General features: G+C 33.4%; 1 protein-coding gene across 4 annotated transcripts; it reads left to right on the top strand.

Moving 5' to 3' along the window:
• The first annotated feature begins 5,354 nt into the window (after window positions 1–5,354).
• On the top strand, window positions 5,355–10,656 carry LOC110636300 (uncharacterized). 4 transcript variants are annotated; one of them, XM_021785955.2, is made up of 10 exons: window positions 5,598–5,767; window positions 6,180–6,270; window positions 6,668–6,808; window positions 7,034–7,129; window positions 7,209–7,335; window positions 8,064–8,173; window positions 8,503–8,583; window positions 9,282–9,364; window positions 9,524–9,787; window positions 10,096–10,656. In XM_021785955.2, the coding sequence occupies exons 1-9, from the start codon at window positions 5,751–5,753 to the stop codon at window positions 9,741–9,743; spliced, it is 966 nt and encodes a 321-aa protein (XP_021641647.2). In that variant the 5' UTR covers window positions 5,598–5,750; the 3' UTR covers window positions 9,744–9,787; window positions 10,096–10,656. The 4 variants fall into 4 exon arrangements, 3 of the variants coding, with proteins under 3 accessions (XP_021641646.2, XP_058006078.1, XP_021641647.2); XM_021785954.2 differs by lacking the exon at window positions 6,180–6,270 and having other exon boundaries at window positions 5,355–5,767; XR_009150061.1 differs by lacking the exons at window positions 6,180–6,270; window positions 9,524–9,787; window positions 10,096–10,656 and having other exon boundaries at window positions 5,404–5,767; window positions 8,462–8,583; window positions 9,282–9,357.
• The last annotated feature ends 319 nt before the right edge of the window (window positions 10,657–10,975 follow it).

The raw sequence follows: 10,975 nt of genomic DNA, 5'->3' as shown, positions 1-10,975 counted from the left end.
AGCCCCAACAAATGCTACCATTATTAGTAAAAAACAAATACCTCAAAAGGCAATAAGTAATATTTAAATGTATCTATTATGAATATCTTACCATCACAATATATATAAAGATTAAGATAAAATTGTAAAGTACGTAACCTAAAAACACGAGGTAATAATACACATAAAATGAAAAAATAATAATGAAAATTGTGTCCAACAATTAATAATAATAATACAAAGTATTTGAAAATAGTGTCCTTCAATGGATTTTAGACGGATCCCCTCTTTTTTGAATCACCATCCAATCCATTTCATTCATCTTCCTTAAAGAAGTTGGTCTTCCTTTAGACCTTTTCCGATTTGGGTCAGGTACAAGGATTGGATCATTGTCTGTTGACCAATCATCATGATGTCCAAGTGCATGAAACTGCCACTCATAACACTTAAGCGTTCATTCCAATGTATAATAATTTGAAACGTATTGCTCATAATTGATTGACATTGATTGGCATGCTGCTATGACATGAGAACATGGAATACATATCTCTTGAAAACTTCTCGCATTTGCATGTCCTCTCATCAAGTTTGACGATGTGCTTGTCCCCAGTTTTATCCTTCCAAACTTCAAATTCACCACATTCGCAATTAAACAATCAAACATTAAGTGAGTTTGCTTCATTCAAATTTTCAATCAAAATTTGACGACATGCCGGGGTTAAGTTGAAGCCCAACTGCAATTGTTCGCGGAAGGTCGTGTGGCGTGTGTCAAAATATTGGACACATTGGAAAAATATTTTCCCTACCATTACAGTTATTGGTAGTGCACGAATTCCCTTAAGCATTCCATTAACTGACTCAACGGTATTAGTTGTCATGGAGCCATACCTTTTCCCTCCATCATGAGAACGTGTCCATTTCTCCAATGGCATATTTCTGGCCCATTCAAACGTATCTGGATGCTCACTCTTGATGGTGTCCATGGCATCATAATTTTTTTTTTTTGAATTTGGTGAGCTGTTAATAAAAAAAATGTCAATTTTTTTATTATATCATATTGAAAATGCAATTAATGTTTGCAAAAATAATATTCTTTAGCAAAAACTAACCTGCCTTTCGAAGAGCTTCTTTTATGTCAGGATTTTTAAACTTCGTGTTATAATTGCTCAGTATGTGTCTTAAGCAGTATTGATGATTTCCATTAGGAGGCTGCCACCAATCTTGCTGCATTGCTTTTTTTATGGCAATATGTCTGTCTGATATAACACAAATATTAGGATGATCAGTCAAAAACACCCATAAACAAGACATGAACCAATCCCAATTCCTTGTATTTTCACAATCAACTATCGCCCATGCAATAGAAAAATATGGTTATTGCCGTCCAGGCCCGTGGTACAAAATAAACACCCTTTGTACTTTCCATATAAAAATGTGAAGTCTATGAAAATAATTGACCGACAGTGCTTGAAACCTTCAATTGTTTGTTTGAACGCCCAAAACATCCTATCGAAAACCCGATTCTTGGGTTTTAATTTATTATTAACAAATAGAGGGTCATCTTCAATCAAGAACGAAGAATCGGGGTTGTGTTTGCACAAAGCAAGCATGAATTGACGCAATCTTGTAAAAGATTCCTCCCAACCACCAAATATCTTAACAACTGCATCGTGTCTAGCCTTGCACGTCTTCCGCTAACTCAGCATATATCCAACCTTATCTTTGATTTCTGCTTGTAACGCAGATATTTTCACATTCGGCTGTTCTCGCACAATTACTAGGATGAAATCAGATATAAATTTGCTATCCAATTGCCTATGATCTTGTGAGATTGATGGATTAACACATGTATGGGGTCCGTTATATCGAGTAATTTTCCATATATCATATCCTTCCCGACGAGACGCATGCATTCTCCAGTTACAATTGTTGTTTCTATATTTGCACCTTATAGCATACGTTTTGCTCTTTGTCTCATCATAAGAAAACTCATGGTGCCTAAGTAAATGATATTTTGTGGCAGCTTTTTGGACATCCTCTCTAGACGAAAATGTCATTCCAACTTCAAACTCATTCGATGGATCCCACATTGAACTATATTGCGGTTTTGACCATGGATCAACTGTTAGCAATGAAAAATCTAATTCACAGTAAGGTGGAGGATGGACAATAGGCATTATTGGGTTTGCAACATGAGTGTTATAGTATGAAGGAAAGTTGACTACTACCTCATTATCATGCTCAACATCTTGATTGAAGTCTGCCTCATCACTATCAATCCATTGTTCATCAGAATCCTCTTCATCGACACCATTATTGAGGCAATAATGACTATCAGAAAGGTATGATTCGTTTGAATCGTACACCCATCGACGTTCACAAATATCTTTAGATTCATTGAAAACCCCTAAAACTTTATCCTCAAACGTACTACTATCAAGTTCAGATGATTGATAGCGTACAACTACCTCATTAGTAGTACCAACATTTGATGGTCCCGCTTCATCAACAACATTTCTAGATGCATCCGGTCGAAAAATATCAATATATAATTCTATCGATGACATACCTCCAATTTCATCAATAAAATTAAACATAATATTTACATCATCATCATTAGTCAAACCCATATAGTCCCATTTCACTGAACCATGTCCTTTAATGGGTTGTCTGAAAAAGATATTCAATATAAAGTCACACCCAGCTTCAAGATTAATTGCACGTACTATTTTCATACCTAAAGCACAGAAATCCATACGTCTACTAATGGTAATGACTGTTGATGAACCCCTACAATAGTCGTAGCCTTCACCATCAATAATAATTTCTCCATCCCAATATACGGTAGCAAACGATTGACATTTTTCTGATTAAATAAGAATCCTAGTTATTTGAATGACACATAAGAAAAATTATAATTAATAGTATTGCCTAACTTTGTAAAAAAAAAAAAGAATTCAAATAAAGATGCAGTTTGGTTCTTTATTTCAGCCAAACCTATTAAATTTTAATTCAAATCAGAAATTTTTTTAAAAAATCAAACCTATTGCTACTGCGGTTTGATTCGGTTCACGTAAGAAATTCTATAAGTACTTGGATAAACAGTCCGGTTCACCTCATATATTAAACTATATGTGTTGAAAAAAAAATAATAAAATGAATCGAATCAATTTGATTTTCTGGTTCGATTCATTTAATTATTTTTTGATTTTCTGAATTCTCATAATCGATTAGGTTAACCACAAATATTCGATTATTTTAATTTCTTTTATTTTTTTATTTTTGTTTGAACTATCAACTTAATAATATACATTTATATTATATATTCTCTACATTCTTTATTATAAAATATTATAAACACTATTTTGCTTGAAATTTTTTCTTCTTTCTATAGTTTTTACATTAAATATTTCTAATCTACATATTCAACTACTATATTTTAAAAAATATATATATTTTATGTTTTAACTAATATAAACTTTATTTCGGCTATTTGTGGTATTTATTAATTTTTTTATTTTTTAATTATATTAAGAATATAATATTATATTATCTCTTTTATTTTATTCTTTAATATAATATATTATAAACTAAATTTCCTATTATTTTTTCTCTTTTTTCACTAACTTTTACAATTTTTCAAAGTATATATATATATATATATATATATATATATATATATATATATATATATATATATATATATATATATATATATATATATATATATTCCTTTCGAATCTTAACCTAGTACTAATTTTTTTTTTAAATTAAACCACTATTTAGATTAAATTAACTTTTCCTATTATTCTCAAATTTCTAATTTACATTAAATTTATTTTCTTCCATAATTAAAATTTTTATTAAGAATATACTATTATCTTATCTCCTTCATTTCATTCTTTTATATAATATATTATAAACTAAATTTCCTATTCATTTATTTTTTTATATAAAATTTTATATTTTCAATAAATTTCATCATTTATCAAAATATTATACTATTAATGATATATATATATATATTGTTAAAAATATTTTCTTTAATTTTTAAGATTATCTATAAACTAGTTAAAAATTATAAAAATTAAATATATATTATACAAAAAAATTCATTTGAAAATATTAATAATAAATCACTCATTTTTCTTCTAATATATGACAATATTACCTGACACTTGTAAAATATCACTCAACAACTACGTATTATCACATGCATGCATATTTAAACAAATATTTCATCAACTTTCTACAAATATAAATATATGAAACATTGAAATATTTAAATATATTACATATTTATTTTCTTAAGAAAATAAAATACGTACCAGGATAATATATCTTTAGAAATCACAAAATATAAGCACAATTTTTTTTTCACTGGTCCACTACTACATTTTCTGCTTCTTGGTCCACCGAAAACAAACTGGCTCCACCACCTGCTTCAACAAGCAGTTCCACGAGAAGGGAGAAGGAATGACGGATATGGGAGAAAAAAGGGACGATAGAGAGTGTTGTAAATGAGAGGGACGAATGAGAGAGACGAGAGAGTGCCGTTGGTGGTGTTTAAATTGGACAGTGTGGATGGTTGAGTGGGAGCTCGGGACGCCATTCAAAGAAGCGTCCTCTGTTCATTCTGGCTTGATGGGACGCGACGGGGCTGCATGATCGGGCTGCAGAAAAATCTCTGCAAAGAGTTTCTGCACGCTATCTATGATAGCATCCCGCATTTGGACGCTGTTAAGAACAGCGTCCCGGCTTTCTCCTTCATCTGTACGCTATCTTTGATAGCGTCCCGGCTTTCTCCTGCCTCTGCACGCTATCTTTGATAGTGTCCCAGTCCAAGACGCTATCTTGACTAGCGTCTGTATTTTATCCTCATCCCGTGCCCATAATTTTTAGATTTTCAATTCTTTTTCCGTATTTTCCTTCTCATGGTACACTCCTACGATAATTAACCCCAGCAATGAAGTCCTTAGCTGATTTTCTCCACTTATTTTTGCTTTGTTTATTAATAAAATTTTATGGCTTATAATAATAATAATAATAATAATAATAATAATAATAATAAAGAGAGACGATAAGGTGAGAAGAAAAAAAGGAGATAAAGAGATACGAGAGAGAGAGATAGAGAGAGAAGAATTGCTGAAAAGAAAAATCTTGTTGTAAGAGGTCAGAGACTTTTTCTGCTATTAGAAAAGTATTAAGAGATTCTATTTTAATAAATTAAAATTAAATAATTAAAATAAAATAACATTCAAAATTAAGACACGATCGATGCAATTAATTCAGTTAAATGTAAAATTCTGATTTTTGTGATAAAGAGTTCAAAGTCAACTTATACCCTTAAATTTTGGGTAGAACTGTAGATGATCGAAGAATGAAAGTAAATAAATAAATCTTTATTTAAAGAAACGCCCCCGTATTAGTCATCGAGACCAAAACAAGACCGGCGAAAAAACCCAACCAAGACGCCATGTTTTCTGCCACTAGGGCCTTTACTTTCAAGTTCCCTCTTCCATCTTTCGCATTCTCCGCCAAAACCCTCATGGAGTCTCCACCCAGAAACCCTAAAGCTAACGTTTTTAATTCTTCTTCTCGTAGTCCTTCAAGAAAAGCTGATGCCAGAGACACTGATGATGTATCTATAACGCTGCAGGAATGGCAGGGTTGGGGCACCATATCGCTTGTACCAGCTAAGGTTTTGGAAGTTGTTGAGGATTTGAAGCTTTTGGAGAGAACCAATGATGCCCAGATGACTTTTGGTGGCAATGGTGGCAAACTTCAGGTAATTTAGTCAAAGAACTCTTTTGGGTTGCAGAGAAAATGAGGGAAATGAAAATGAAGTGATATGAATTCTATGTGTCATTTGTTATCTAGTTTGATGGTTATCAGAAACTTATTTGCAGCCCATAAAAGCTAAATTTTATGTTCAAGTTAGATTAGCTCCTAAATAAACAGAGGATTTCTACAAGTTGGGAAGAAAAATTCCTAAAATGTTAGCCCTCAATATGTTTTTCTTTTGTTATTTTCTGCCTTTTCTCGTAAACTGAATGGAAATAAGATAGTAGAGCTTTAAATTTCGAAAGAAAATTTTAGATATTAACATTTGCAAATGAATTTTTGTATTCATTTTAAAATTTCCCAGAAAAGTGTATTGGAAAGCATCCAAATGTTTCTGTTATGTGCTAAATTGCTAGGTATGGGACTTGGATCCCACATCAAGTATGGGATTCTGATGGGGGATTTATATGGACTTGGGCTCTCCAGTCTCAACAAATAGCTTTTGGGGTATGGTTTTCGTGTCACTTTCTTTCTTTCTCCTTTTTTGTTTTTCAATCCTGTGCAATGTTGTTACTCTTTAAAGGGCCTTCTTATAGGACAAGTGCAGAGGAATTACCTCCTAAATCCATATTTATGGGCTTGCCGATATGGTGCACTTTTTGATAACGTGAAATTAAACTCCAACGAGCATGTATAAAATCTTTGACTAGTTTATTGTTTCTATGAATTCATCTTTATGTTTGTTATTTCCATTTTGTGTCTCTAGGTTTTCTTCTCTCTTTTTCTTTTTTAATTTGTATTTTGGATTTCCCTTATGAGATAGAAGAAGAATTATTATATTTCAACTGCATATGGTCCTGTGCCAGAATTTTTCTCATTTCTTTGTCTTCTGGATGTATATCAGGGTGAATTTAAAATTCAAGAGGACAAGAAACACAGAGCAACATATGAGGCTTTAGGTGATTCTGAAAAAAAGATCCAATTCTTTGCAGCTAGACAAATAGCATGTCGTGTGCTTGGAAGTAGAGATTATCTTTGCCAGAAGGTATATTATTGCTTTTCTGTGGATATCTTCCATGGGGGCAGGGTTTTGTTTTGGTTTTTTTTTTTTTTTGGAGGGAGGGAGGGGGGGGGGGGTGTGGTTTTGTGTTTAACGTGTTTCTTTTTGTCTCAAAACTCAAAAGCATAGCTTAAGTAGAGTTGGAAAATTATGGCCAAGTAATTGCAAAAGAGGTTTATTTGTTTTAATTGAAATCCTATTTATTTGCAGTGCTGGCTGACTTTGGAAGAAGATTGCATGTGTTCAAGAGTCAAGCACTCCTCTTTATGGCCTGGTATACGTTTCTGGTTGTATATGCATCCAAAGGTTAGATTGTTTTAATGTTATCACACATGTTATAACTTGTGAATTATATAATGTAATTTTTAGCATTAACCTTTGGCAGGATTTTCTACGACAAAACAACACTGGAAAATTGTTATGGCAAGTATTTGGAATTCAATCAGCTACTTTATGTCTCTTTGGTATTCCTGAGCACGAGGAAATAATGAGGAATGCATTCAAGTTTTCAGGTTTCTTTTTTTAATATGTAGGCATGCCATACACTTAAGGATTGCTACACAAACATCTGCCTGTGTCTGATTTGCATTACTGTCATATGAGAATTTATATTTGCTTGCATTAAAAGACATATATATGAGAGTTTTGTTGTTTTGTAATATTCTTCACTTCACCAGACAATGTGCCTAATTCACTTCACCAGACAATGTACCTAATAGGATGGTTTAAACCATGTTTAATATGGTAAAAGCAAACACACTATATGCCCATGTCCAGATTTCTGGGAATTGCCATGCGTGTCTACGTTGAACCATGGTGCTTGTGCTTGTGTCCACAGATCATAGCTTTTGATCTCTTTGTTCTTCACCAAATGTTGCTGTTTTAGAGCTTCATTCCTTAAATGGATAACTACTTTATGAGACAATTACAATCATTTTGTTTGCACAGAGTCCAAGTGAAATAGATAGTTGCTCTATTTTTTTGGCACAAAAATTTGCTGATTAAAGTTATATTACTATGTTTTGACCCTGACTAGTTTGAGATTAAAGCTTGGTTGAGTTGAGTTGAGTATTGTAACCATGTGCTGGAAATTTAGTAGTGGCCTTTACTTCTTAGTCAAGATGGTGTTGTAAAGTTATCTGTCATTTTGAGCACTAAGGCTGCTATTTTCATATTCTTTAAATTCCATAATTCAACATTTGGAGCCTCTTTTTTCTAATTGTTTTGTATGACATTGCAGGAAAAGACAACGTTTGGTGCCTTTATCCCAACAAGAATGCAGTCACAAAGTCAGTTCACGATGCTTTTGGTCAAGGATTTTCGGATGGCATAGAACACTCCCCCACTGTGGTACTCTTCTCCTGCAGGATTATTGCGTGCTTATTATGCCGCAATTGTTGTATTTACTGGAAATGCTTAGATCAGCATAGGCACCTTATATCTCGTTCAGTTGATTTTTTATGTGGTCCATTCTATGCAAAGAGAAAGAGCAGCAGTAATGGGAGACCCATGCTGTATCTATGATGGCAACAGGGTGCTGATAAAATGTAGAAATTAGGCATAAATTGATAACAGTTGCCTTCTACTTTGAGATGGACTGTCTGTTATCTCAGTTTGAAATCTCCTCTTTTCTTTCAGTTCAACTAGGTGGTAATTCTCATGTTGATTATACTTCACAGAAAAATGAAGACAAAACCTTGAATTTTGTTTTGATTGATGGTACATGGAGTAACTCTGCTGCAATGTTTAGGCGTTTAAAGGTAATACTATAAAGTATCTCTTTTATTCAGTATTTAGCAATTTTAATACTCATTTACACAATTCACGACAAAAATTTTGCAATTTGTTTTAGGAAGGCCTATTTGCTATTGTTGATGTTGATGGTAGAACTAAGTTTGTACTTGCCTCGTTCCTGTAATATCATTGCTTTCCTGAGTAAAAAAGGAAAAGAGGAAAAAATGAAACAATGGGTGGATCTGATGATTCTGTGTCCTTTCTTTATGATGTGAGCGATGCAATTTATTTCCTTCATTGTCTCTGCATGGTCAGAATGAAACCTGAGTTTTCATAATTCTACCCAGGACTAAGGAAAGATCTATAGCTATCTTTATCAATTTCTGAAATAAAATTGTATTGTCAAGATTTTTTTTAGCTGCATCATACATTTCTCTCTTATCAGTCATCAGCTTAGTTGCTTCCTCCTATGTGTATAAAGACCATTTACTGGAATCTCCAGGAGCTCTTTGGAAAATTTAGAAATCTGCCTCAAACATTCATACTTCCTGAAATTATTATTGGTGAATGGGAATGCAAAAGTTAGATATTCTTGAAGTGCACCAGACAATTGCTGAATGCAGGCTTGGACGAACTGATCATAAATATTTAGATTTTGTCAACCTAATTTCTTTTTTCTGTGAGCTTTTTGGAGACTATAAGCATGCAATTATTATACATGCAGGAGCAAACAAAGTCAGTTTGGGGAGAGGAGGATCTTCCTTGCATTTCCCTGGCCACTGGTGCATCTACAATGCACAAACTGCGGTGAGATTTATAACGTAGTGAAATCCTTTGTGAAGCAGCTTCTATCTTTTCCCATCTCTATTCCCACCCCAACTTCTCTCTTATTTTTCTCTTCCATGTTTTAAAGCCCTTTGCTCATATTAAACTTACAAATATCCGTCACTGGTGTTTGGAGGACAGGCCTCAGCCATCATGGGATCGTACCTGTACAGCAGCAGCAGCTATTGGCCTCCTTTCAGAACTGCAATGCCTTCCAGAGTTCTGCTCCTATGGATTGGATAAACAGGCGGAAGCATTAGAGGATGCCTTGGTTGTTTTACTAGAAGCCCTAACAACTAGACGTCTTAGGATGGGCAGGTCAATAACACGTAAAGTGAGACACGCCAGCAATATCTGTTAAGGGCCAGCCTGCTATCATATTCTTTAGAGTTGAGAATTGCAGAGGTTTGTTCTGTGAAATCTTTTTCATTTAGCTTTGGATTAATCGCCATTTATTTTTTCATATATTTTCCTTTGGTAACTTCTTCCATTATTGACTGGTTAATGAGAATATCCAAGTGGCAAAGCCACGACGGCTGGATAACATGCAAATGCTGTGTAAGCTGATGAATCTTGTTTAAAAACCAAATTCAGCTTGTTTCTTGTTTTTGTACCTTTTACTTCTCTGGTTCTTCTCCATATGATTGAGCATTGTCTTCAACATAAACATTAACATATTACTCTTTTTTTTTAATTTTTTATTTTTTTTACAGGTTACCGAATTTTGCTTTAGTTATGATGCTAATTTTAACCACTATCATAGTCAGCAATCAAGTGATCAATGCACCCACACCAGCCATTAGGTGTGATTTTTACTCCTATGCCGCATCACATGGTAGTTCTGTTGTGATGTGGCCTCAATTTTCATGTAGTTTCATTTTGGAATAGCTTCTCACATTGTGACTTACTTTTGAGAAAAAGCTGATGTTTGTTGTGTAATTGCTGCTAGTATATTGGATAAATCTGAGAAACACATCTCTCACCAGCTGAAACAAATTATTTTAAGTTGGATACATTTTCAGTTCTGAGATCCCAATAAGTTCACCTCGGAGAAGAGAAGGGTGGACTTCTCCAGCGCCGATGATCAAAACAGCTGAAAGCATACAAATATGTAGTTGTGTGTTCTTTCTATTAAATTTGAAAGTTTATTTAGTTTAGTTAGATCTTTACATTCTTTAATGCAGCAATTTTGGTTCATTGCACATAATTGTAGTCTGGATTTTCCCTTCTCATAGTAAAAAATAACATTATAGGAGTGCTGAGTTCATGATCAAGAGCAATACTATAATCTTTTTGTTTTTGCCTATTGATAAAAATTGTATCCTACATTCTATCCATAATACAACGTGACTACAAATTTCTTCAAGATTTTTGTTAGAACATTCTTGGTGTTCATTGATGAGTTGTTTAATTTTTTCTATGTTGGTATGCTAGAGAAAAGAAACAGCTCTAATAAAATTAACCAAACAAGAAAGAAGAAATTGGCTTGAGCTTTATTTCTTAAAATGGTGAAAAAAAGACACAGTATTCTCAGGAGAAAAACCCTCCCAGCGGAAGAATTCTGCCCCCAAGCAACTCTTACCTGACCTGAAT

Source organism: Hevea brasiliensis, chromosome 7, assembly GCF_030052815.1.
Source record: "Hevea brasiliensis isolate MT/VB/25A 57/8 chromosome 7, ASM3005281v1, whole genome shotgun sequence".
Lineage (NCBI taxonomy): Eukaryota > Viridiplantae > Streptophyta > Magnoliopsida > Malpighiales > Euphorbiaceae > Hevea > Hevea brasiliensis.
Note: the sequence above shows the minus strand (reverse complement) of the source record. Positions and strands in the feature narration are given on the sequence as shown.

Bases quoted from the DNA above. Each gene is read 5' to 3' on its own strand.
- LOC110636300 (XM_021785954.2), top strand. From the start codon at position 5,456: ATGTTTTCTGCCACTAGGGCCTTTACTTTCAAGTTCCCTCTTCCATCT. The intron at 6,809-7,033 runs GTATATTATTGC...ATTTATTTGCAG, and splicing joins GAGATTATCTTTGCCAGAAG to TGCTGGCTGACTTTGGAAGA. The intron at 7,336-8,063 runs GTTTCTTTTTTT...ATGACATTGCAG, and splicing joins GAATGCATTCAAGTTTTCAG to GAAAAGACAACGTTTGGTGC.